This window comes from Oxyura jamaicensis, chromosome 5, assembly GCF_011077185.1.
Source record: "Oxyura jamaicensis isolate SHBP4307 breed ruddy duck chromosome 5, BPBGC_Ojam_1.0, whole genome shotgun sequence".
Taxonomy (NCBI): domain Eukaryota; kingdom Metazoa; phylum Chordata; class Aves; order Anseriformes; family Anatidae; genus Oxyura; species Oxyura jamaicensis.
The window spans coordinates 27723219-27750905 of NC_048897.1; the positions used below are offsets into that span (position 1 = coordinate 27723219).

Consider the following 27687-nt stretch of genomic DNA (forward strand, 5'->3'; position numbering starts at 1 on the left):
TTGATTAGCCAAGCGCTGAGCTGAGTTTTGTTAAATTGCCTATGGTAGTCCAAAGGTCTCACTCCTGAGCAGCACTAAGCACTCCAGAAACTATCATTTAATTCCTTGATTTAAGACTTGTTTTCCCTGTCTGCATCACTTGATGTTGTTTAAGCTGCGCAGACTTTCAGCTGCCGTTTTATTGCCCAACCCCTCTGTCCTTCAAGGGCCACATGCAGTTCCCCACTGACTGCTCGTTCCCCCAACCCCCTGCATGTCCTCAGCAAACTTTCTTACCTCACTGCTGTTCCATACGGTTCACAGCTAGATCGAGCAACACAAGTCCCGGCTGCACCGGTGGGATGTGTCTGTTGTGAGAACTGACCATTTACACCTACTTGCTGATTCCTATCTCGACCTGCCTCAGCTCATCCAGTATTAGCCATGCTGGGATTGAAGCCAGGTGTTGCAAGCCCCCATTCAATCAGTGCAACTCATCCATAGTCTTTGTCTCGACTCCTTCATTTCTAGACATACAGGATGATACCATGGAGCAAGCAATGCCTTAGTCACCCAGCTGGCTGTAGTCCCCTGTAGGGAGAAGCTGCTTTCCCCCATTTTTTCTAAATGAGTGTAAACGTGGAGGTGTTTGGTACACAGAGAGGCAGTGGGACTGTGCAACAGGCAAAAGCAGCAATGGCACATACGAGTGCAAGCTTTTACTTAGCCAAGCGAGTATTTTGAAACAGTGTATTTTACCAGAAAACAGCACACAAATGTAAATGACACTTGAAATTGATGGTGGATTATGGACCAAGCACGCAAATCCACCCACGTCTTATTCAGGCATGACTGATATGCCTCTCCTGGCTGAGTTCCTCAGAAAGGCACCACCTGGGATCCAGCAGCCGGTGGGCTGGCACTGACAGGGTGCTCTGGCTGCTGGGAATTTGCCTCCTGCCCCAGATATACCGGGATCTGCTGTGCATAGGTAGCTCTGATGACTTTGGGGATGTGAACTTGTGGCTCCCATCCTGGTGTCCCCAGCACATGGCAGCTCCAACATCTCTGCCATTGCCTCTTTTTTCCTTTCCTGCCACCCAGTTTTTCCAGATGTGGCTGCCACTGGAAGCGAGCAGTTGAATGAGCACTCTTCTGTGTCCTCGCCCTGTGAGAGGCTGTGCTGAGGGTGTGGACATGAAGCTTCACCACCCTCTTGGCCTGCCGCAATAAGGTCAAGTTCACTGGAGTACAGAAGAGCCTCTTGCTCCCCGATGAGCAGCAGCCTGCTTCTGCTGCTCATCTAAAAACGGGAAACCGGGGGCAGGGGGGGGGCCGGGCCCCCCCCGGCAGGGGGAGCAAAAAGAGGACATCATAGTCATGGTTTCCAGTTGCGTCAGGGCTGTGAGCTCCCTCCCATTCCTGCTGATGCATGGGTGGATACAGTTATCCGCTCCCATTTCATGTTCTGTCTCTAGAGAAATCACAGGCTCTGAGTGAAAAATAGAAAAATTGTAACCAAGGAGTCCTGCTGAGGAGATGAAGTGAAATACAGGTGATCTGTCCCAGATGATTTGTCCTACCTCTTGAGAAGTACTGCTGTCTGCCTGACCACCAGGAACCACAAGAGAAAAGGGCATCTTTCTCTGGCACATCCCTTGGGGACTATGTTTGGTCCTGCTTGGGATGTAATGCTTCTTTAGCTAGCATCATTCTCTGCTTTTCATTTCACATGCTGTTCACTTCACATTCTGTTTTACCGTGGGTATTTGCTTGAGCCAGGGGGCACACAGGGGGAAGACTCATGCTGTGTTTATTCATGCCTCTGTATTACCGTACCATGTGTTTCCCCAGGCTGTGCAAGTCAGGCTATCTCTGTACAGTTGCATGACAGTCCTGAGAAACTTATGAAATGTTTTGAGACTCAGTATTTCTGATTGCAGGTTTTGTGTGTGTTTGTTTTTTAAGAAGCACAAACATGGTCTTTGGTGAAATTTTGTACTTTTTAGTCTTTGGGAGGAGACAAGATGGACAAGACCACTATAGATCAGAGATGAAATACATCAAGCAAGCATTGTCAAGACAGCAAAACAAAGTTCCTTGAGCTAACCCATCACTGAGTTACCATGAGTTATGAACTAAGCTTATGCATCTCTATCTAAGTTAGCAGTGTTTCTCACTGATGGAGGGCTGACCACTGCTCATTTTCTTGGGGATGCAAAGCTGTTTACTGGAGAGCATGGTTTGGCATCATGGTTTTACCTGAGGGGATTTTTATTTTTATTTTTATTTTTTGTCTTTATTTTCTTTTCAAACCACCAGCTGCTTTTCTCCCCTAGCTGCCCCTCTCGAAGGGTGTGAGTGGATGAGTGGAGAGTGTGGCCGGACTGCAATCAAAGAAATATTTTGAGAGCCCTTTCAGAGCTTGTTAAGGAATCTGGGCTGGCTATGAATGCAAGCTTTATGCAGCATTGTTTTGAAGTAGGAGTGAGTCACTAAAAAACAATCTGCACTCTCTCCATGTTCAACTTTGACTTTATTAAGAAAAAGAGAAAGAAAACAAACACAATCTCATTCACTGCAGAAATACACATTGATCCTTTAATCCTCAGGGAAGCATTGGGAACAGCTTCCTCCTCGAAAGAATCGCTGTATTGACGCAACATTTAATTGTGCAATTACACACGCACATTTTCTCCTGTGCTTTGCATGCAGAGCAGGGCTCTGTGGCTGGAATGCTAATCAGAAAGTGATTGATGCTATCTCACTGCACACACAGCCCCACTGCAGCCTCCCAGCCAGCCAGCAGCAGCCCTTTGGTTTTGTTACATCCAAAGGTACTTTCACCAAGAACTGCTGCACAGCTGCTAGGAAATGCTCTATGCATGTGTTCATATGTATGTACAAATATGAATGTATAATGTACATGTATAATGAATGTACAAATATGAATGTATATATACCCATGCATACTTGTTTGCTTCCCAAGATCCTCATTGAATTAGATGATCTCTAAGGTCCCTTCCAACCCAAATCATTCTATGACTCTTGCTGGCTATGAAGCCCACCAAGTTTTTCTGATGCTTCATGTGCGACCTCTTTGGACTTCAGGGGCATGCAGTACTTGGTGAGAAAGCATTAGCTGTGAAAAAGATGCATCTTTTTCCTGCTTGTTTCCCTCATCCTGGAGTTGGGGATACTGAAATCAATCTGCCATCTGAGTGATGCCCAATTAAATAAAAAGCAAGGTGTGTGCCAGGATTTACAGCTATCTGGCTGTAAATACAAAGGCTGGTTGAGCCTTCGATGGGCAGAAATTCAGCCCTCTTCCAGCCAGCTTTGAATGCTAATATTTTTGCTGGGTTCAATCTCTTTGCCATTATTTTATTATTAATGGTTTCATCATCAATTCTGCTTTCCCACCAGCGTTTGGGATGGATTTTCCATATGGAAAATCCTATTTGTCATCCTATTTGTTATCCATGACCACAAGCTAGAAAGTGAGTCTTGAAATAACAAGTGGGGCTGTCTCCCCAGGGGTTTGTACAGTGTCTAGGGGTGCCCTTGATTCTCTTCCTCATCTCCTGGGTCCCTCCCTCCAGGGATGTGTTTTTAATGTGTCCACCACACTGGCTTAAAGGCTTCAGGAAAATAATAATATATATATATTTTTAAGGCCTTTGTTATGTCACTGAGCAGCATTTAGCTGATGTTATGAGCTCCTGGACTCCCAGTCCCTCTGTTCATGTTCTCATTGTATGTTTCTGAAAGCTTAAGTCAGGGCCAGTAGCAGCTACTTCAGTTAGTGCAGCTAAAATGACCTTCAATTAATTGTATTAGCTCTGCCTGCATCCTTTCTTGTGCCTATTGCTCAGAAAATCTGTTTCTGGTTTTAGCAGGATGTGTGCTGGCTGGTATGCTGGGACAAGAGGGAAGGCAGGAAGGGGAAGAGGATGGGGAGAGGTCCCACAGGAGCAACCTGCTTAATGTGTCTCATTTGTCTTACTAGCACCACTGCATCCCTTCCTGGCACATGTGTGTTCCTGATAAGCTGAATAAGCAGAAGAAAGAGCTGTTCCTTAGAGCTGCCATAGGGTGTGAGTCCTGCCCTGCCATCTTGCTGCTTGTGAGGCTCCTCCTCACCACCACCACCTCTGTCCCACCCCACCTGTGCCCCAGCTCCGCTCCCAGCAGCATCCATGGATGTGGGCTGTGTTTTTTCCTAGTACAGGGAAGTATCAGCCTCTGGTCTAGATCCATCTATAGTCTCTGTGTCTCTAGGTGCTGATAAAATCACAGGATATGGCACAGGAGGTGTCATCATGCGAGGCCAAGGCCTATGCCCGACTAGGTTTTTCTTTAAAAAGCTCAGAAGAGGTCATGGCTTGAATAGCCCTGGAGGTAAGTTTCCCTCCTCTCTTCCCCTGGGCTTCTGAGGCCCCTGGGAGGAGTAAAGGCAGAGTCTGACCCTGTTCCTGATGACAAAGAGGTGGCCAGCTGTCTATATTAAAGACCAAATGTGACACTTTACTCCTTGAAATGCATAAGGAATGGACCCTTCCTCTCCAGAGCTTGTTGAAGGGGTGAAGCTTTCAAGTGAATAATGTAAGTCACATGTTCTAATGGAAACATCAGAAGAAAAATAAAGGGGGGGGGGGGGGGGGAAAGAGAGAGAGATTGTCGTTCTGTGTTGATACAGCACTTTTATGACCATTGGTTTCATTTTGTCTTTCTTAAGCAAGCAAACAAATAGTTGGTTTCCAGGACACGGGTGCATTATCTCCAATTCCAGAGTTTGTCCCTGCCACGCAGGACCAGCCTAGCCTGAGGGTGTACCCTCATTACCATCAAGAAATGCTAATAATGCTTAATATGTGGAAAAACATGAAGCACTTATGGAAGGCTGTGGTCATGAAAAGGGATTTTCAGATGAGTTTGAATGTTTCAGGCTTTTCCGGGAAATGTGTTTTTGAGCTCTGAATTTTACTGGATTCCCCTGAATTCAGAGTCCAGCTGTACAGAATTCCATAAATCCGTGAAGGCAAGCCCAGGTTTTTCCAAATGTGTAAAATTTCAAGATTCTCCTCTCCCTTTCAGAGCAATGAATTATCAGTTGTTTGCTTTCAGCAGAGTACATTAATTAATTACTGTTTTTATAGGGGGATCCTTCACTCATTGCTGGCACTTGCTGTGGTTCTTCTTGGATCTAAAGTGTAAAACATGTTTGTGTTGGCATCTAGGAGTCTGGAAAACCTCAGGAAAAAATAAGACTGGAAAAAGAATTTTTTTTTTTTTCTGTCTAACAAAATTTTTTATGATTTTTTTTTCCACAAAATCAAAGTTTGAAATACAGAAATAAAATAATATATATATATGATATATATAAAAAGCCAGCTGGAGCTACTTCTTTTGATTGTTTTATCTTTTCTATTTTCTTAAAGATCCTTCATGTTGCAATGCAAACTACAAATTCCAAACTGCTTAGATAAAAATTTGGGTCAAAAACTTGATTTCAGTAGTTTGTGAACAGTTTGGCAGATAATTTTAGATCAAAAAAAGGCAATCTGCTGCACTAAAAATAAAAAGTAACAATCCTATAAATGACTAATTTTGTGGTCCAGGATAATTAGTGGAACTGCTTGGCAGATGGAATGCAGCAGGTCTAAATTACTGCGCTAAGTCCATTAGCAGGAAGATATTATCTAATTTTGTTGTTATTAATGATAATTAATTAAAATATTCATCTGGGAGTTTTGCTGTTGCTATTAACAGGAATACGTGTGTGTGTATATATATATATATATTTGCTCTTTGATGCTTTTCTCATTTGTTTGTATCCCAATCCTTGGCTGTCTTGCTCTGGGACTTTTATAATAACCCTGTTACAGTTTAGAAATTATTCAGACTACACCTTTGCTTAGCACAGAGGAAACTTGAGGCTTTTACAATTAGTGCTGCTGGTTGTTCTATGAAAAACACAGGCTGTGGTCTGACAAGGAAAGCAGCAGTAAAAAGCCAGGCAAGAAGCAGCCCTTTATCAGCAGGCGCACAGGAAGCACGGCTTTGCATCTTGCAGGTCTCTCTGGAGTCCCATTTGATGAGGTGAGGGTACATTCATCTCCAAGTCTGCATGGGCTCGCATACCTCCAAAATGTTCTCTGATGAATCCAGGTGTTGCTTTGCTAAGATCCAACGTGCTTAAATTTTGATGCCCCAGAGAGAGCATGATGGTCAAGTCATCTTGTCCCCTCCATGACATTGGACTTTGTCAGCTGGGGATTCCCACCCCAAATCTACATCCTGATGTAGGCTTTCGGCATACATTTCTCAAAGAATTCCCCTTTGACTAACAGGATTGTCATGATGGAGAAGACTTAATGAGCCGGTTTAGTGAATAATCGCTCTCACTGTTAAACACAAACCATACTTTTTCCTTTGTTTTCAGCTCAAGTCTCCTGAGATTCAGTCTTCCAGCCCTGGACTTTGTTCCAGCTGTGTTTGCTGAAGTTAAAACCCTTCAGAGTCTGAAGTCTACCCTTAAAGACTAGGAGGAGTCATTTCCCATTCTTGTCTTTTAAGAGGATAGTGATAATTTAGGACTTCTTTTTGACTCTATTGACTAGTTTGTGGTTGGGTTTTTTAGATAACATGTAAGGATGTGGCCCCACATCTATTAAAGAGACAAAATTTGGGCCTCTGGTGTGCAGCCAAAGTTTTGTCAATTGATCTGTTATATTTAGTGGCTCTTTTTGAGATGGTGGTGTACCTCTGATGTTTTCGGATCTGATTGTACTCTGAGCTTTGTTCTACCATCCATAATCATCCTGAGTACTTTCCTCACTCCTTAACTTCATTTGATTTCACTGAGAAGTTTCAAGCATGAGATAATGCTTTGATGAATTAAATTGGAGATTAGATGGGGATTAGATGGATCCCAAAAAGCATTTGCTCTCACTTTCCGTGGGAAGATTTCTAAGCTGCATTAAACCAAGAGGGGCTCTTTTCCCCTAATACTCATGGATTTGTATTATGCCATATAATTAACATGATTAATATTAGCATTAATATCTTGATGTCAATCTTTAGGTGAAATGTCATACTGTGGTCATATCTAAGGCCCCCAGGAAAGCATGTGAGCTCTCTGATAGCCTTCTTTACTGCAACTTCAAGGGAGTTGTTCCTCATCCAAGTAAAAGCAGACATGTGCCCAAAACTTCACAGGATGAAGATACAACTGTCTTCAGTTTATGATATCTACCTACTTACCTGTATTTCTGTCTGTTTGCAGCATTTTTGCTCCTATATATGTCGGGCTGGTGGGAAGTCTCATCAACACCATGATAGCAATGGTTTGGATCCCTTCACCAGCTAAATCAAAGTCAGAACATGATGAGGCAGAGCACAGTAAGTATTTAGTGCTTCTGATAAATAGCACATAAGTAGGGACAGGGGACTAACTTGATGGCAGGACTGTGCTAAAGGATTTGGGGTTGCATTTATGCGCAAAAAGGTGGACTTCTTTGCTCACAGGGCCTCATCCTCTTCATGTGTGTGAGAAAGTACTTCCCAAGAGATGAGCTTGAGTCAGATAAGAAGGATTTAGGAATGCTGAAGATGCAATAATCTAATTCATTTTGCATATGAACTGTCCACAGTTTCAGTTCAGCTTTCCAGATCCCAAAGCTTTACCTCCAAATTCAGTTCTATACCAGAGTTAACTCTTGCACTGATGTTTACTCAGATCATACTACTCCAGTTATGGTTTTCCCTCTGCATTCCCAGAAAGCATCACTCAGAAAGCCATTGCCTACACTGAGCAAAGCACTATAACAAGCTAGAAGTAATTACCATGAGTTTCTTGTTCCCTGTGTTTAACCTGTATAAATATACTATTATCCAATATGTTATCTTCCATAGGCACATCACAGTCTGGCAGTGTGTTCAGCATCAGAGAAATCCTACGCCTGATGAAGTTTCCAGGAGTAATGGAAATTTTCTTAGTCAAGGTCTTTTCTGGATTTCCCATAGGTAAATCTCACCCATTACCCATGGTTGTTGATGTATTTAAAATAAGAAGATATACGCTGTAGACCAGGCTGGTCTCAAGTTACTGAAACCACGACGCGTGTGATCACAGAGGAGTACGGATTCAGCTCGTACCTCAGAGCTGCATACTTCCAGATGCTCTCAGCCACATAGGGTCAAAAACCTGGACTTAATGGAAAACAGACTGCTTGTCACAGGCCGCTTTTGTGACTTTTGGCAAATCACTTAATCACTCTGCCTGATCCCCTGGCTGTAAAGGGATGGTTTTCTCCTCTTGTCTGCCATTTCTATTTAGGCTGGAACCTCTTCAGAGCAGAGGCAAATCATCTGTACCCTGCCAGAAACACTGAGGTCTCTCCTGATTTTACTTAATGATTTTAAGGGGAGGGAATTATGCGTACCCTAACCCTTTCCCAGCAATTTAAAGATATTGCTGGACAAGGAGCTGTGGTCAGACAGGCTGTTAATTTTCGGCTGTGTGCCAGGGAGCTGCTAGCTTTTTTTTTTTTTTTTTTTTCCCTTGCACCTATGTGATGGTCCTTGTTCTTCTCTTTGAATATTCTGTGCATTTTTCTCATGCTGTGGTCATAACCCACTGCTATCTCAAACACTGCAGACCTGCCTGTTCCCCTCTTCCCTTTGAGTCAGTCACAGTCTTGGTACGTTTCATTAAATTTTAATTTGTAATTGTAAATTCAGTGTACAAATAGAAGTAGGTTTGGTCATGGAGAGTGACTAAATCAGAAGGGGACAATGTTTCTGGGAATAACCAGGTTCATCTGTTAGCCTTGCAAAGTCTGACTGGAGCTGCAGAATAACTTGCAGGGAACAAAATATTCCTGATTTTTTTTTCCTCTTTTAGTGTGTACTTGGCATTAGCAGAGACAAATAATGCTAATTGGTCCTAACCCCAGTGCTGGAGATGGAATAGTATCTCCATGGACTGGTGGCTTGCCCTAAGAATGCATCTCTTAGGTTCTTATGAAACTAAGCTTTAAAACTGTGCTTAAAATAGTGTTTATAAAATGTCAGTACGAGATCGCCAAGTGGTGTGATATTCTTTTTCCAGTTTTGGCTCATTTCTCAGCTCAAAGTAGCATTCTTTTCTCTGTTTAAAAACACTACACTGAGACTACATCCATTTGTAATCTGCACTGTAGTTTCCTGTGCACTGTCCTTTTTCCAACAGGCAGGCAAAATGCGCTTTGGTTTAGTCATCGCTGCTGAAATGCAAATGCCTCTGTGTTGTAGAAGACATTCTTTTTTTCCTGTGCACAGCAAAAATGCATACTGAACCACAATAAACATCTCCTGCCCCGACTGGAAGGGAACTCAAAGGGAAACAGGATGGAAAGTGAAGCTGAGATTTAAGGCAGGACATGGGCCAACTGTCCCTGAGATGGGTAGGAGTGTTTCAGGGGAGTAGGAATAGGATCACTGGAGGCATTTTTGCCGCAAGCAGAGCACTATGGCCGGGAGTGATTAAAATCCTAGTGACTTTGCAGGTGTCTCTTCAGACCACTGGCCATAGGATTGCAGCCGAAAGGGGCTTTAGCCATCACCTCCTCCTCGGCTGCTCATGGCTGGAGGTTGAGCTCCTGTTGGTCTCATTCACCTTTCACATCCCTGCTGACAACTGTATAATTAATTAGATAATTCAAATTACAGACCTTTCTCTATTTACTTTGTAAACAAGTTTGTGATATACACAGGAGAAAATCTTCTGTTCCGTATGGATCTCATTGTTGTCCAAAATTAGCTGGTTTGAGAGAGAAAGAGCCTTCCCAAGAGGGCTGCAAGGTTGGGAACCTCCTCCCTGGTTTGCATAAAAGCAGAAATCAGCTCTGTGCCTCCTCTGGGAGGAGAGCTGCTGAGGGATGGAGGGGCAGTGGGTCTCTCCAGCATGGCCAAGTTGCCTGCTCAGCTGACCTGGGAAAAGCAAGCATAATTTCCTTGTGGTAGATAAAAGACAGAAAGCCAAACATGCGAATAGAAATGTCAAACATGCCTCTTGCTGCTCAGGGATCACCAGGGCTTTGAAAATACTGATAATTAGCTGCTTGTGTGAATCTTAGATTTTTGGGAAGCCTGCTTTCTTCTCACAGAGGCAACTCCTGCAGGCCCCCTGCTACCACCTTGCCATGTAAGTCCAGTATGCCCTCCCAAAGCCAGAGGCTGCTTTTATAAATTCCCAGTCTTTATCTTTTTTTTTTTTTTTTTTTTTTTTAAAAAAATGCATTTCACACCCCCGTATCTCCTTGGTGCTCTGCCTCACATTTATCAAGTTTCACAAGCCACTTACCTGCCTTCTGCTGCATGACCATCATTATTCATTGTTCTGGTGCAAGGTTTTCTAAGGAATTCACCCCTTGTTTAGCCCCGTCTTTCGCAAGAATGTGAAGTTTCTGAGACCCCCTTAGTCACTGAAAGAAGGGAGGACAAGGAGGGACTCCCTTGTCCAGGCAGTTGTAAGCAACCATGCAGGCATGGGCATGATACCTGTCTGAAGAAAGAGATGTTTGCATCTCTGTGCAATGTGTAAGGCTAAAGAAGGAGAGCAGCTAGGCCCTTGCACAGGAAGAAATGAGCTGGTTTGGAGCAGAAAGATCCAAATCCACTTAAACTTAGCGAGGGACTTCAAAGGGGAGCTTAGTGCAAGAGCGGGCGCGTTGTACCAGGAAGAAGCTTCAGGTATGTGGGAAGGACAAATCCCTCCTAGGTGGTACCACAGTGGGGCAGCTGCACGAAGGCAGTCGCACCCGCCCCAAGCCGATCTCCCCGCGAGTAAAACCAAGTGTGGTTTTTCTTTCATTTCTTCACGTGTGTCTTTTATAAACATGTGCAACTCTGTTGTCTGTTTTGGATGCTGGAAGTAAATGCTGCAATTTGCATGTTACCTTAAACTGGCTGGGGCTGAGAGGCATTTCAAAGCAATTGGGTACTGACAGGCGCTCCCCACCGAGGGGTGTGGCAAAGCCATAAATTTTCACGTGCACCCAGCACCTTCTCCAAACCTCTGGGGACCAGCACCAGCTGGGCAGTAAGGGAGGAGGAGTTGTCCCCAGAAAACTCTGGGGCTCAGGAAGGCTTTGCGGCAGGGCCTGGGGTGGGAGGGTGGTGGTTCCTCGTGAGCTGGGGAGCTCAGATTGTGGTCCTCCTTGACACAGATGCACTACTGGTACCAGCAGTACCGTGCTGTTTGACACAGGGGAATTGGGCTGATTTGTTCAGGTGTGAGCCCTCCCTTCCAAAAGCAGACCCTGGGGCAGGTCAGACCATGACACCATGTAAGTGACCATTTCCCCATTGTCTCACCAGCACCCAAAGCCCTTGGTTTGAGTTTTCCAGTTGGGTGAATTTCACTGGAAAAGTGTGGTCCCTGTCTGAATGGGACCCGTAAGGAAAACCTGTTATGTTGTCCACCAGTGATGGGTGGATGTGGTTGCGCTTGGGGTGAATGTGCTTCACTGAAGTCAGCAGTTTGGGACGGCTCTCCTCACGCTTCCAGGAAATGCGAGCAGGAGCCTTTCCATGCTGCGGGGTACATGACTCACCTTGTCAGGCCACAAGCCCTCATCCCAACCCTCACCCATTTCCTCCTGGCCTCTGCTTTCCTACCATGAAGGAGAAGACTTCAGCTCCCAACTTACTGAGTCTTTGCATATCGGAGGATCCTCCAAGGGCAGGGATGGACCCATGGAGGTCACCTGCTTTTTCCTCCTCTCCCCATCAGCATCAGACAGTCAGATGGGGGGGACATTTACACAGAGAGGGCCCCAATTTCCTCCTGTCTTTGTCGCCCGAGGTCCACAAGATGTTAGGAGGGCAGCAGTCTCACATCTTATACCAGTTCTTTAGCAGGCTCTGTCCCAATATTTTTAATTTTATGGCTCTGTGTATATTGTGGAGTGCATGTACACATGTCTGTATTTGTGTATGTTTGGCGGGGAAGGGAAATGCACCCTACTGTAATTTTAGGTGAGATTGAGCAGGCATTTTCTGCTGTGCTCTCTAGAAATTGCCTTAATTGAAGAGCTGCCCTGGTGCCTACTGTTCCTGTCCATACATCCCTGATTATTTGTGGTGACACCACTATCGTGCCATGAGAGAGCTTCTATGTGCTGCTGAAATCACCGTTGGGGTGTGCAGCGAAACCTCCATGTTTGGTCTGATGTCACCAGGTTGTTTCCCAGGCAGTATTGCCAATGGTGGAAAGCTAAAGTCAGGCAAAAGGGAGGAGGAATCCAATCAGATTATTCTCTGGTTACAGTCTTGTCTGAACAAAGGTTTTCTTGCTGCCTTAATGGTTAGTCTGGCTTGGATGATAAAAATATTTACCAGTTTATTATAAACAGCTGAATCTACAGCCTACGTAGTCACATTATTTAAAGATGAAAGTAAGCAGGATAAAAAGTGAACATTTAAAGACTAAATTACTATACTGACTTTGAGTAGGATTCTGCTCATGTTTATATCCAGTCCCTGTAACCCCAGGGAGAGCTACTGACTCATGCTGGAGGTGACTGGGAACAGGGGCTGGGCCATTACAGGTGCTGGAGGTGTACTGATACATACTTTTCATTAACACTCCCTCTAGGTTTGTTCCTGATTATGTTTTCCATCATCTCGATGGATTTCTTTGGCTTGGAAGCAGTGGAGTCTGGCTACCTGATGTCATATTTTGGTGTCCTTCAAATGGTAAGTGAAGTGGAAGCCCCCCTCTTGCCACACTAATGTCTAATGTGCACCTTGCTCCCTTTTTCACTCATGTTCTCCCAAATCCAGACATGATATTGACGTGAAGAGCACAAATGCACTCCTAGCTCTGCTGGGTGTTACTTGACTTCAAAAAAATAAAAATGCCTCCAGATTTATTCTATTTCTTGGAATGGAAAGAAAGCAAAGAAAGGAGTGTCTTGATTTTTTTTTCCCTCTTGCCCCTTCCTGTGGGCTTGGAATTAGATGATCTTTAAGGCCCTTTCCAACCCAAATTGTTCTGTGATTCTTGCAAATCTTTAAGCTGTGGAGCTAAAATTTTCAACAAGTGACACATCATCCTGTTTTTTGTAACAAAACTTACATTGAAGTTAACATGCCTTAATTATAAAGTTTTCAGTGGTGCAGGGTAGCTCGTTTACATTTGCTTAGTAGCACCCTGTGAATTTATATAGGTAGATAGTCTTACTGGCATTTTCACAGATGCCTTCAGTGTAGAAGAAGGACTAGTTTCTGCTGTGTGGAAACAAGCACAGCAAGCTTACGCTTTCAGTAAAATAAAATAAAATAAAATAAAATAAAATAAAATAAAATAAAATAAAATAAAATAAAATAAAAATATATATGGGCAATGGAATGTGGTTTTGAGACTAATAAAATGGGCAAAATGGAAAAGTCAGCTGAATTAGGCCATAGCAGGACCAAAAATAATGGCGCTGCATTATTTGGAGGAAGAGGCTAATAACTGTGCAGAAAGAGCAACAGATGGTTACAAGCCGGCCGGAAGGTAGAGTTGCAAGTTAAGCAATATCCTGAAGGAGGGTGGTCTTGTTATTAAAAAAAAAAAAAAAAAACTTCCTTTCCTGGACATTACCACAGAGTTCCTGTGGGACTTGGAGGAGCTTCCCATCTATGAAATGGCAATTTCAGTTCCTTCCCTTGTGACCTGGATCTGGCATAATGTTGCCAGTCTCCTGGGCTCTGTCCTGTTCTCATAACTTGGTAGAGCAGCCAGCGAGCATGGCTGTGCATCAGTGAGCAGAGTGAAACATCTGGATCTGAGGAGCTGGTGCCTTCACCATGTGTGTTTTTGGGAGGGTGGCATTTGACTTGCTGTGTCTTGGTCCCACGTGTACACCTGCTGTAAGCTGGATGCATGCTCCCATTCAGCCGTGTTGGAAAGTTCTGCTGCTCCACAGCAAGGAAAGAGTGTGTGTGGCAAGTGGGGTGACCAGCAGCTGCTTGCCAAAGCATGTCTGACCCAAACTCCAGTGTTGATGGAGGCTTACTCTGCACTTCTCTTTGTGTGCTGCCTCCTACAGCAGTACCTCCAGGATTCATCCAGGTTTTAAGGGGGGGCGGCAAATCGCCTTCTGTTGTCCTCTTCCCTCTTTGAATGTAGAGGGACACACCAATAACTCTTAACATAGATGTGTCAGTTAAATCCCTAATATATGTCTACACGGAAATCAAATTCGGGATTGCAGCATGGAAAAGATTCTCGTTTCAAGCTGGCTGCTGTGGGTTATGATACCACCAAAGGTGAAAATGGTGTAGCGTGGGAAGGAGTGGCTTTGTGTTGCTCAACAGAGCTGGGACATTGCTGCTCGGTGTGGGATATCTGTCTGCCTTCATGCTATTGTTTCCCAGGTTAGTTTGGCTGAAACTGCCGTAGATAAGGTTACCTGCACTGCCGTGCCGGTGCACCCTACGGTCCTGAGAGGTGCGGGACCTGCTGCTTTCACTCTGCTTCCTAGCAAATAACCAGATGGCAAGCACTAGCCAAGGCTCTGACCCTTCCCACAGTCTGGGTTTCATCCCAACCATACCCATTACCATGCTGGAATCCAGCAGTGGCCTCCGGGCTCAGGTGCAGTATCTGCTTTGCTGGGGAGGCTTTGCCTCGGGCTGTTTGGCACAGAAACTGGCTTTTGTCAGCCAGGCAGCTTGCTTTCATCTATCCATGCAGTTTCTGTCTGTTTTGCTACACATGTTCAACAGCACATGACTTTGGATAGCAGAAATGCAGGAGGGAAGTGGTCGTAGAGTATGAAGGAACTTCTTTTCCATGTGATGCTGTGTTGGGATTTGTAGTCCAACCACCAGAAAAAGAAAGAGCACTGCCTGTTGCTTTGTTGCTTGTTCTTTCCACTTTGTAGCTGGCAGTTACCAGCTCCACTCTAGTTTTTACAGGACCAGATCCTCAGCTGGTCCAAATCAACAATGCTCTCACCATCTGGCTTTAAAGCTGCTGTAAGACACAAGATGTGTGTCCTAACTCTGAAATCAGGACCCTGGCTGCAACGGCCCAAACGTATCTCTTGTAGATAGTGGCTGAGTTAATGCTTTATAACTGCTTTCTGTCAAGTTTCCTCCAGTGGAAGATGAGCACAGGGGATGTAATGTGTGCCAGCTCCATCCCACTGAGCTCTTGGGCCTTCGTCGTCCCTCAGCTGGCATTTCAGGCACGTCTGTTTCTGTTGTACAGTGAATTGATACTGCTGGAGATATAAATGCAGATTAAGGTGCAAGCAAATTCCACCAGTCTAGATGGGTGAATGGTGATTAATATCTGCTGAATGGCTTCCCCACTTCACTTGCTAAATTATAGCTTTATTCATAATGAATGTAATGTCCTTTTTAAGGAATTTCATCAAGCAGGTCCTCAGCTTTCAGTTCTCATTCCTTAGTTTGCCTTTCTGTAAAATATTGTGGGGGTTTTCTCCCTGATTTGCTGTAAGCCCCCCGTTAGAGATCCCCCTCTCATTTGCATTCCCCCTGGGTCTGAAAATGGGCCACATTTAAGAACTTTTATAGGTGGGAGTGGACGTCATAGAACCAAAGGGGGAAATAAAAATCGAGCTGCGTCCTGTTTACTCTAAATATCCTTGTAGACAATGAAAACAGTGCCCAGGGGTCTGTTCTGCAAGGCAGGAGGGCATGGCCGTGGTCTCCTGCTCTCAGCACACACAACATGTGCTAAGAAGCTTCAGGTGCGCACAGATTTTGGCAAGGCAAGCAGGAGCTTGTCCAACTGTTCCCCAAAAGTCATAGCCAATAAATGGCATTGCACGGTCTGCCAGTTCCTGGCAAGTCCAGTAGCATTATTGCAGTTCCTTTTTTTTTCTATATATTTTTTTTCCATTTAATTTTCAAAGCTAACACAAAGGGACATCATGGCCCCCTTTCCCAGCCTGGTAAGCAATACCAAGGCAATTCAAATACTGATGGTCTCTTTCTGCTTTCCTCTCCTGCCCCGAGGTTGTTACGCTCCAATTGCTTAACTTCATTTTTCAGCTTCTCAACCTCATTTAACCTCCTGTGGTGAGAAGCAGCTACCACACCGTCAACATTTGTGCTTCTCATCATTCAAGCCAACTACAGAGTGCGTAGAGAGGAGATTTGGAGTGGTTTTGAGTCAGTCAGATAAGCTTTGAGTCAGATAGGCAACTCAAGAACTTTGCCATGGAATGGTCAGGGAGACCTGAGTGGCCCAAAGTAATACATCTGCTGACATTATTGTTGTAAAAGTACCAACAGGTATACTTGTCCATGGGGAGGAGGCTTCCAGGCTCTTGGGATGAAGCACTAGGAGCTGGTGTAAATTTGCTGCTCCAGATACTGCCCCTGCCCTGCTCTTCATCCTGGACAGGTCACCTTAACTCTTCTCCATCAGACTTGACACTAACATTCCCTTGTGAAGCACTCTGGCTTGCAAGGTTAAGTAGCCTTGTGTGGGAAGTCCGCTGGCTCCTTGCTGGATTGCATTTTCCAATAGTAAAGTAGTTAAAGGGTAATTAAATATATATATTTATGTATTTATTTATGACTGCTAGCAGTTAGGCAAAGAGCATCATCTGATAGCAGAGGATACAGAGCAGGCACAGTGAGGGTAGGAAGGGGATGGTTGGATGGAAAATAGCAAGTGGAGGCTTAATTCATTCAATGCAGGCTCCGCACCCTGACAGTGTGGGGCTGGCTGATGGGCTGGGGTGGTGCCAGAGCAAGTCCAGGAGGAGGAGTCTGATGGGAGATAACAAAATGAGGATGGGAAGGCAGAGAGTGGGAGGGGCACAGAGCCTTACATCGCAGAAATCCCCTTGCTTGTGATATGTTTGAATCATTTTCATGTGATTGCTGGTGGATATCCAGCGAGAGGTCTGGGAGCCCATCAGTGGTGCTGTACCTCTTGTCCTTGGCACTGTGATTCCAGAGCCCTCACATCTCAGAGGCCGTGTGAATGAAATTTCCCTCCTATTGAATGCCTAGGAGTGTGGGATGCCATTCGTTCTCCCTCCAGAGGATAATTAATTTCATAATCATGTGAAAATTAAAATAACTTTGCATAATGGGCAGAAGCTAGCCTAGGATCCAGCTCTTTTTGGAGTGGGGAATGTGATAGCATGGAGGACTTCAGGCGTGGTATGTGCTTGGAAAATGCTGCTGGAGGATTAAGGCAGGGGAAATACCTGGAGTCCCTGGTTCGTATCTGAAGTCACATCTGATGCTCAGATTTCCAAACATGGGAGGGGGCAAGGGGAGCTCTCCTTAAGAACTTTTTCTCTGAAAACAAAGCAAAACACTCAAAACAAAAACTCTGGGTGGGACAAAGGGTAGGTATTTATTACCCCGAGGACTGAGAAATCATAAGACATCTGTTCTAGTTACTGTGTTTAATTGGCATTGTTGTACAAACTCCACCTCTAGCTGTGCAGCTTCTGGAGGGACAAGTTCGTACTGAGTGATTCTGGAAAGATGAGAGAGATTCCTGGAGGAACGATTTACATTGCCTATCATCTTATCACCAGCCTGTCCCTCTTGCTTTTTTATTTCTCTGTGCAGCAAAAGGGATGATTAAAGAGCTGGGGATTTAATTAAAGCCAGGTTCGCCTAGGGGGAAAACCCACTTGGTGAGAGGACCTTGCAACAACAAACATAAAGTTCTCCAGTTTCCTTGCTTTGAAGGATTTAAACCTGTGGTGGGGGGGCAGAGGGGGGAAAAGCCAGCCATTAGGCTGGAGTTTGCAAAACACACGCTCATCTCTCCCCTGCGAGGCCAAGTGCTGCTTCAGCAGTTTGGTCCTTACCGTCAGCTCTCCTTACGGCCCCAACACCCTCATGCTCTTCTGCAAGACCTGAACGACTTCTCCAATGCTTTCTGTCATCACCGTATCCGTAAAACAACCTCCTTCCCCTCCCACCCAGACCAATGCAGGGTTTTGCACTATCTTCAACCTGTCAAGAAATGTCCAGCACTGCTTGATGCCCCAGTTTGTGTCTACCCCTGGTCCCAGCCCTTATGTGGGCTGTGCCTGCCTCCATGAGCTTCTCACGTCTTCTCCTTTCCAAGTGTTTCTGTAAATGGGTGTCTTCTTGCTGGGCTCTTTTGTCAATGGGTGCTTGTGAAGGAGTTTGTAGGAACAGCCTTGTGTCCAACAGCCACAGGTGAGCATGAAGGACCAGCCAGGCCTCTGTATGACTTGGATTTTTTCCGTGTCACTACTTGGGGATCCTGGTCTGGCTCCACAGCAGCTCCACACAGCAAGGAAACTGCTTTGCCATTAAAAAGTCACCCAAAAAATAACACTTTAGACCTTTAAACAGCAAAAGCCTTTTCCATTCTGTAAGGGACTTGGGAGAGTTGGTGGTGAGGTCAACAAGAAGATGTGTCACTGGCTCTCCCAAGCAAACAGGAGCTCCAGCAGATACCTTAATAGTGGGGGTGGTTTTCTACATCATCAAGTGAACTAGTGGAAGGAATCATGAGTACAAATCCAGAGTAAGGACAAGGAGAGAGAGATTTGGCTGTTCTGAATTTATCGGGAGACTTATTTGCCTTGTAAGGAGGGGGGAGGAAAAAGAAAAAGCAGTGTTGGTTTTTCCTGCGACATGTGTACACAGCCACGGGCAGTGCCTGTTATTTCACTTGCAAACAATTTCCTCTCCCTTTTGTTTATTGATGACAGAACACATTCCAGCCAGGTACACTGTCTCTGCCCCAGCACTTCAAAGGAGGTCAGGTTACAAAGGCAAGCACCATCCAGCAGATTAAATGCAGGAGGGGAAGGCCCATGGGATCTCAAGGGGAGGCTGCATGCAAGGAAAAAGCCCCGAACATGCCAGCAGGAATAAAGATAAATCCCACTGCTGCCTTTTCGGTGCTGACCAAGCTTATCCATGGGAGCGAGGAAGTCCAAACCATCCCAGGTGCCCCCGCTACCGCCTACATCCATACTAACAGCACTGCGAGGGCAGCACATCGCCCAAACCCTCCATGGGATTGTGCATGCCAACCTTTTGGTTTCCTCCTTCCCAAATGTGCCCGTGCTGCTGCTTGAGCAAATCAGGCACCTGCATGCCCATGGAAAATTGTAGGTGGCATTTTGGCAGGCGTTGTGCGTGGCGCGAGGATGTCATCACTGGGTGGTGCAGATCCGTCTATCCCTATTTTTCTAGATTTTTCTTCCTCTAAGCCTCTTTCTAGGGATTTTACGAGCTTATCTGTGACTCAGGAAAGCTCTCTGCTGGAGGTAATGAGTTTTCAGGTCTCATTTCTGACCAGAAGCAGGTCCTGAGCTCCAAAAATATAATCCAGCACCTAAATCAAGATGCTGGTGTTAGAAAGGGTCCACACTCAAGATGAGGGGCCTTTGTGGCTCATGGCTGGATCAGCCACGCTGGGGAGGGAGACCAGCAGCAAAAGCCAACAGGACCCAGTAACCAGTGGGGAGGCTGGGGTACATATAACCCAGGGATGGCCACATGGCCTGGGATGGAAAGCAGGTGACGTGGGCTGATGCTTGCCGCTCCCATGGTGATCTGGAAGTCACTGATGATATCCCCCCATGACTCAAGGATGGGCAGGGATGGGGCTGCGCCTGCATGGTGAATCCCGATTAAATACACCATTCAAGTCTGGGCAAATTGAGAAACCTTTCCTCCAGTGGCTCAGAGGAGCTGAACTAGGGTTTGGGTGATGCCACCACCATGGCAAATCATGCCGAGGGAAGGCAGTCCTGTGACTCAGCACAGCCCTGGCGGGAGGGACCGGCAGGCAGCAAGGCATTAATGATGGTTCTTCTTCGTTTTTGGAGTGCTCAGCTTAATGAAGCATGACTCAGCAGCTCCTCCACCCATCCTCCTCCTGCCCAGCCCGTGTCCCTGGCGGGTGTGAAGCCGCAATGACTCAGGTCACCCCATCCTTTGTCCCAGCGTCACACTGCACTGTCCCCCAGGCCACCAAGCAGGTGAGCCGCACGGGATTCATGCCACTGCCACACACGTGAGCCCAGCTACTGAGTCCTGCCCAGGGGTGGCACAGGGACAGGGTCAGGGACAGGGAAGAGGCAGAAGCATGTACTGGAAAACCAAATTTCTGCATGGCAATATGCCCCCTCATGCCAAAAATTGTGCTCTGAAGGACAACAAAGGGTTTAATTTTGATTTTTTTCCATTAAGTTGTAGCTTGTTGGAGAAATATTTAAACTAGCTATCACTTGTTATGAAAACTTCACCTTATTTTCACTCTATGTCTATTTACTTTTTACTGGTTTATTTTATTTTTGCAATTAAATTGTTTGTTTGTTTGTTTCTGGACTATTTGTTGTACATCAACATTTCTTTTAAATAACTTCCTTTTTTATTTATCCTGCACTGATTTCCTTTCAGTGGATTTTGTGTTTTTTTCCTTAGGATTAGCATAGTAAAGCTGAGAGCAGCACAGCTGTGGTCCAAGTCAAATCTGAGCACCAAGGTTTTCTTTAGGCTGCACCAAAATTGAAAAGAAGCCATTGCAGGAAACAGTGTTTTGCACTAAAGCTCTTCTTTCAAGTCAGAGGGGCTTTCGTTAGGATCAAACAAACCCTTCTGAAGTGGGGGAAGCTCAGTAAATCCCCATCTGCCCCTCCCCTGGAGCCCCGTCAGCCAGGATGAGCTCTTCCACCCTCTGTCCTCTCCTGCCCACTCTGGCCAGTGCCAAGTGTGCCAGATGCTTGGCAGAGAAATAAAAGCAGGCACCTTCCCTCTCTGAAGCACTGTAAAAGACAAGCGTGCCCTGGGATTTACATTTTCTTCTCATCCTTCCATCCCCCTCTCCCCCAGTTTTTGCTTAAAATCTGTAAAACCAGTTCCTTGTCCCTTGTGCCTGTGCATACTGCTGGGGCTGGGAATTAGCATTGCTGTTGTCCTTATTTCCTTATGTCCTTATTTCCTGTATAAAAATGATGAACTGCCCAATTAATACATTTATGGTTTAAAATACTGGCAAGACAAGGTACAGGAGAGGAGGCATTTTCCACCTCTGCATAAATATGTACAGCTTTGCTTTGGAAGAGCTTGCCAAAAATGAAGAATTTAAGAGTAATTGTGTTTCACAAATAAAATAAAATAAAATAAAATAAAATAAAATAAAATAATAAAAAATAAAATAATAAAAAATAAAATAAATCTCAAGTTAAAAATTTTTATCTCCACGTGCCTTTAGATGGTTTCAATCACCGCTGTTGACTGGGCAGTGACAGTAAAATCTCACAAACACCACTCAGTAGAGAGATCTTCCTCTGACAGGGCAGATTTATCGCTAGGATGCAAATAGCTCAAAATCATGTATTGTGTCTTCAGGCCATTTACTGTGACAGCAAAGACCCTTCCGGGGGGCCGCCCCCCGGCCCCACAAGGGAAAGAGGGAGGAAAGAACTCATAACTCATTTACTCCCTTTCAGTTGCCTTCTCAGCTTGTTCCTATTGATATAAACTGGATTAACGTTGCTTGTGTGCTTCTCCCCCAGGTTGTGCAAGGTCTGGTGGTTGGGAAGCTCAGTAAGCACTGCACAGAGAGGACCCTGCTCAGGCTTGGCGTCCTCGTCTTCGCCGGCGTCGGCCTGGGCATGGTAAGGCTTGGTGTAAAATCATCCACAGTGCTTTCCAATAATGTGGCAGGCAGGGGCCCGGCTGCCACTGCTGCTGCTGGCAGTGCCACCGCTGGCTCTGCTGGGCAATGCTCCTGGGGGGGACCAGCAGTCCTGGGCCTCTCTGCAAACATGGCTGTGCTCAGCAACGATAAAGAGTGCTGTGAGTAATGGTTATGGGGATTAGCAGAATAATAATCCTGCACAGAAATTCATAAGTCCATCCTGAGTCACTGGATTTGCATAGAGGTCCTGCCTTCCGTCCTCAAGCCGCTGCGTTTCCTGAACAGCCCAGAAAGTAAATGCAGATTATGGGGAGATAAAACATTGCAGTCGTACCCTGCTGTGAGACAGAGAAGAACTGTTTTCTCATCTTTCTGGGCCTTTGTTTTGCCTAATTCCCCCAAGCTTAGAGCATTTGGAGAAGGAAGCAGCAAGGAAATAATTCAGCTCCTCGGTTTGGGGATAAGCGGCCTCACACATCGCTGGTTGTGTTGGTGTGGGCGAGAGTCGATGCCAACCCCAAACGTCAATCGGGAAATCGTGCTGACGTGGGTAGCTCTGCCGATAATCGCATTCACTCAGATAAGCCAGCTCTGCCTAGGGCGGTGGGATGCTCGGGAAGGGTCTGCCTGGTCCCTGCCCACTGGCATCGTGCCTGGCATCAGGCTGGTGGTGGTGTGCCCCATAAAGTGTGGCCCAGGGGTGGTTTTAAGGGTCTCACCACTGGGGTTTGGTCTTGGGTGGGAGCAATTAGGTGGGGTCAAGGTGGAGCTGGCCCACCCTGAGATGTGAGGAGAAGTAGATGGGAGCAGGGCATGGTGCCACTGGTTTAGGGCCTACAGCGCTCAGACAGAGGGGCTATGGTGGAGTAAAGGGCTTTGGTGCACCAAGATCTCACTGGGAGGGAGAGCTAGCAGCTGCTGAAGGTACAGGAGAAAGCCTCAACAGCAGAGCAGACTGGAGGCACTCGCTCAGCCAACTTTATTGTGTCTGAAACCCATCCAAAACCAGCGTGGATGGGACACAGGAGCTCACTGGGCAGCAATGACAGAGCAGCAAGGGGGTGATTTGGGGGGGTAATTCCCATTTTCCTCTGGAGAGACAGCAACACAGTGGCCACAGGGCTGATGTGGCTGCACAGGGAGGGGAAAGCGGGGAAGGGAAATGGTTGGTTTGAGAGCTGGCAATTACACCATGTCTGGAGGGCTGTGGACATCCTGACAGCATAGCCCAGGGACAAGGGTCAGCGATGACTTCCCACAAGAGCTATTCATAGGCAAATGCAGCAGCCATCCTTGTCGGGCAGGCAGTCCTTATTAAAAAGCGCTCTGTTGTGTGGTTTGCTGCAAAAATATCTATCTCTGGGGTGGCTTTTCATCTCAGGCAGGTCCCAAGCACAGAGAGGACAAAAAATCCCCAAAGAGAGGCAGCAAGGAAAAGCAGCTATCTGTCCGTACAAGAACCTCCGAAATCCACCCCCTTGCCATGAGGCGGGCTGAAGGGATTTTGGATGGGGGCCACCGGTGGCTGCAGACAGCCGGGAAGAGGCTGGAGGATGCTTGGCAGCAGCAGAGGAAAGAGGTGGGCTGGGAGCCCTGCAGTCACACCTGGAAGAGGGAGAGCAGGGCAGGGTGTCTGGCATGCAGATGCTGGCAGCGCTGTGAGCCGAGCGCGTGGGCAGGGGCGTAGGAGGTCTTGGCGGTGTTGATGGGGAAGTTTTTTCGCTTTGTCTCAAGGCACGGCTGTGCCCCATCCTGCCTCCTCCCCTCTGGTTCCCAGGCACTGGTTTTTGAGCTGAAACCCCTGGGTCTGCCTTCCTCACCTTGAAAATGGCCTTGGATTTGGCTGGGTGGAAAAGGCTGCTGTCTGCTGGGCTGCAGACGAGTAGCGAACACCAAGCTCTACCCAACCCCATCCTGCCAAAGCCCTAAGGCAGCAAGGAAACATTCCCCAAGGTCTATGTGGGTCTGCTCTTTCCTGGCCATTTCCTTCAGCCTCCAGCCCCTGAGGACACTCCTTCAAGGCAAGGGAGCATTAAAGCTGTTTTTTCCTACAACTGCCATGTTGTCCCGCAATGACATTTGCCCTGGCAAGGAATTATTCTCCCCCTGTCTGAATGTTTATGTACCAAATACCTGTTCCTCTACCTTTGTTCACCAGTTCCTTAAGCAGGAGTGCCTAGTTCTTAACCAAAACGTAGGCAAAGAGCCCCTCCAAGGAGAGAAACCTAGCCGTGTACGAGTCTAGAGGGGAACTAGGAATAAACCTCAGTATTTCCAAATCATTAGTTAGCAATGGCTCTGGGCTTCTCCAGCTTCTGTAGCCAAGAGGCACAGACCAGTTTTTATGAGCAAGAACCCCAGAGAATGAAACCTCTGGCTGGGCCAGTGACTGTTCCAGCCACAACAACACACCTTGAGATGAGGCTGAGGGCAGGAGACTGGCAAGGGAGGGGGAATTTCCTTTTCATGCCCCAGAGAAATCTATTTATTTGACCAGCAGGGCTGAGAGCCGCTCTAGCCCCATCGCTGAGGGATCCTCACTGCTTTTGTTTAAGCATTAAACAGCTGGAGGGATGTCTCCACTAAGAATATGTGCAATAACAAAATCATTACTCTCCTTAATTATGCTCGCTAATGTGCACTTATGGCCAGAAGACCTATTCCAGATTACTGAATTTGATGAATTTATTAGCGAGGAAGCAGGAGAACAGGATTAGAAATCCCAAAGGTACAGCATTACATAATGCACCGGTTCATTTATTTTGGCAAGCTTAGTTTGGTTTTAATTACTTATGATAATGAACCAAAGTGCCTTCTCTAGGCTGTTTTGTATAAGTAATGGAGGCTTCCTGAAGTACGCCACATGCATCTGCTGCTGAACATTTCCTTAGGACTTGGACAAGGGACAGAAGACCGGGGGGAGGGTGTGGGACGTCACTAATTCCCAGACACTAAAAATACCCATGGCAGGGCTGGAAAACGTGCTGCCGGATTACAGGGTATCGTCTGCTACTTGTGCTGCATGCTTGGAATAATTCCCTGCACACAAATGCTGGGAGACGGAAGACCCTGAAATGGCCAAAGCCACACCATCATAAATCAGTTGGGGCTCCCACAATTCAACTAAAAGTCAAGGGTTTGGCTCATGATGCTTTTCTAGATAGTTTTTTTGCTAAAAAGTTGCTTTTTTGTGCTCTCTAATGATCCATTGTCCCTCATGTCTTGTCACTTAGGCCCTGATGAGGACTGTATGGCATTACTGCATCATTGCCTTGCCACTGGTGTTTGCCTTCAGCATGCTGGGCACCATCACCGACAGCATCCTCACCAAGGCCGTCCCCTCCTCCGATACCGGTAAGGCTCATCAGAGAGATCAGACAGGTCTTTTTCCACTCCCTTTGCTCTTTTTTTGGCCCCATCAGGCGCTTCCCAGCTCAGGCTCCAGCTCACCACAGTGGATGCCCGATTCTCCAGCAAATCTGGCTGCAGCAGTTGCGTGTGGTGGTTGTCAGCAGAGGGGTGAGTGAGTACCAGTGGATCTAGCACAGGATGAGCCAGAACGGTGCTGAACAAACATCCCATGGCCAGTGCACCCAGTCCTACCCCACCTGCTGCCCTCAGGCTCCAGGGTGCTGTCGGCTCTGGACCTTCAGTCCCATTTGCCCTGCACGAGGTGAAGTCCATGGCCTGATAGACCTCACTCTTTCAGCAGCTGTTTCCCCAAAAAGCTGACGCCATCCCCAGCACCATCATCCCTAATCCCCAACTCAGCACCAAGCAATGCACTTTGCTTCCAGCCCCATGCGGTCATTGCCCCGTCTCCACTTTTTGGCCACATCTCTGCATAGAGTTACTTTATTTCTCTGTACAGGGGGTCTGAAATGCAGCTGTAGATACAGAAATCTCCACACCTGCATTTTTTTCTTTAGTCAGCTGAGGAAATATAGCTGTGTTATTGCCATGGGAGCCTTCCTGAGTTTGCCCCAGAATGGAGCAGGGTTAACTTGCTGCAGTGTATTCTGCTTATGGTCTTTCACATTTTGTTCCTGGAGCTCTGACCACCAGGTACCCAAGAGTTCCTCTGCTTTAGCTGAGCCTTTCCGGGCCACCAGCCTTCACCCTTCAGCTTCATTTGCAGCTGTCTGAGCAGATACCTTCCCAAAGGACCCTACTGAGAATTGGCTTTAGAGTCTGCACAGACCATTTGTGAAGTTTATAAAGCACTTTTAAGATGCTTCTGGATGAAGAGCTTTTCTAAACGTCACTCCAGAAGTTTATTTGTAGAGCTAAAGACTGCCTCATCTACAAATGCTGGGATCCCACAATTTCCAAGTGCGATGCTTCTACCTGGGAGAAGATCCTAGACCATGCAGAGGTGAGATCTGGGATTCCCCAGCCCCTCTGCGTGTCCAGGAAGGAAATCTGCTGCTTCACGACTTGGAGCAACATTCAGCAAGGAGGGAGAGTAGTGGAGGAAGGGCACCAAAGGGCTTTGGGGCATAAAGCAATGCTGGAATTCATCCAAGCTCTGCTCAAAGGGGCTTTGTAAGGAAAAACGGAGCATTGCTTGGCTTTTAAAGCCCAGAGGCTAGCATCGGTCAGAGGGGAAAATGGGTTTAGTTGCCTCACCCTGCTCCCTGCTTGCGTATGTTGTTGCGACAGGACAGGATGGATGATCTCTGCACAGAAAGGCATGATGGAGACAGCCCATGGGGTGGCAGGAGGATGTCTGGAGACCCTGGGATATGGGCTCTAATGTGCCCATCCATTCTGGGCTGATGCCATGCCAAGTGCTCCTACAAATTGCAGGCTCAAAACTGGGCACAAGGAGGAGGCATGCTGCCGGCACGGAGGATCACAGCAGTGGTGGAAAACTGTGTCTCCACCAGCCCTTCCTGCCCCTCACCCTTACAACAGTGCCTTCCTTCACGGTGTTTCCCAGGGAGGAGGCATCTGCTAGTCTCGCACTTGTTTTGGGTGCATCCCCAGCGAAGGCAGGAATGCCTGACGCAGCAGAGTCGCGTCCTCGCGAGCTGCCTCTCCACGGCAGCTGCGGCGGTGACAGCGTGGGTGTCTCTCAGAGCAATGCAGCTATTAAGATGCCTGCCATCCGTTGCAGGCTGTGGGTGGCACCACACGAGGGCTGTTCCACCCGTACGGCACCTCGAGTGCAGCTCCTTCCTCTGCCAGCCTGAAACTGGCTCTGCAGAGTGAGTGTTTTGGTGGTGTGCTAGGAATCGCCACTTCCCCAAGGGTGTGTAAATCTGTGGATTCTCTTTACAGAAAAGCCTCTCTTTCATTCCCTGGGGTCAGCCCTTGCTGTTTTTACCTGGGGCTGGAAGAGGCTGGGGGGACTTTGCTTTTGGTCAGAGAGGCCACGTGAGGAGCTGGAAGTTGGGCTGAGCTGAGGATGGGGTGTTGCAGGACGATTGTCTGTCTGCCCTGGCTAGACACTGAATCACCCATCCTTGCCTCCTAGCTCGGCGTTTCTGCAAGGAAACAGAGACTAGGTGGTGGCTGGAGGACAGCACCATCCCTTGCACCCACCACCCTGCTTCCAGGCCCCATCTCAGGCCACTCCTCCTGAGGCTGACGAGTTCCACTGAAGGCAACGGAGTGGAAATGATTTCATTCATTTCCTTTTGATTTTTTTTCCCCTCCCCATCTTCAAAGGCAGGAAGGGAAAATGTTGCGCCACGTGCATGTGCCATTCAGCTGGGCGCGCGAGCTGGTGGGAGCACAGCCCCAAGCCAAGGCGGGCTCGCATCGGCACAAACACTCCTTGTCCCCCCGAGAATGGAGGTCTTGTTCCTGCCCGAAGGAGGGGGGAGGTAGGAAGGAAGTGAAGCAGAGCATCACTGCTTCATAGGCCTGTGTTTCACAATTTTATTCACACATCAGGCGCAAAGCCCTAGAAGGAGAGCTTGCAGCAAGGCTCGGCCCCCCAGGCCCCCCCAGCTTTGCCTTGCTGGTTTGGAGGCAGCCGCTCATGTTGTCCTGATCACTAAATGAGGCCACGCTATTGCCCCACGGGC

At 46.9% G+C, this 27687-nt stretch overlaps 1 protein-coding gene across 2 annotated transcripts in view; it reads left to right on the forward strand.

Annotated features, from left to right (window-relative positions):
- SLC22A18 (solute carrier family 22 member 18) overlaps positions 1–27687 on the forward strand; it is a 56074-nt gene that overhangs the window by 25986 nt on the left and 2401 nt on the right. Inside the window, exons 5-9 of one of the 2 annotated variants that reach the window (XM_035328467.1) lie at positions 7268–7368; positions 7897–8007; positions 12623–12723; positions 21528–21629; positions 24886–25006. In XM_035328467.1, coding sequence (XP_035184358.1) covers positions 7268–7368; positions 7897–8007; positions 12623–12723; positions 21528–21629; positions 24886–25006 — 536 coding nt within the window. Of the gene's footprint in view, positions 1–7267; positions 7384–7896; positions 8008–12622; positions 12724–21527; positions 21630–24885; positions 25007–27687 lie in introns of both variants that reach the window. The other variant, XM_035328466.1, reaches the window with a different exon arrangement.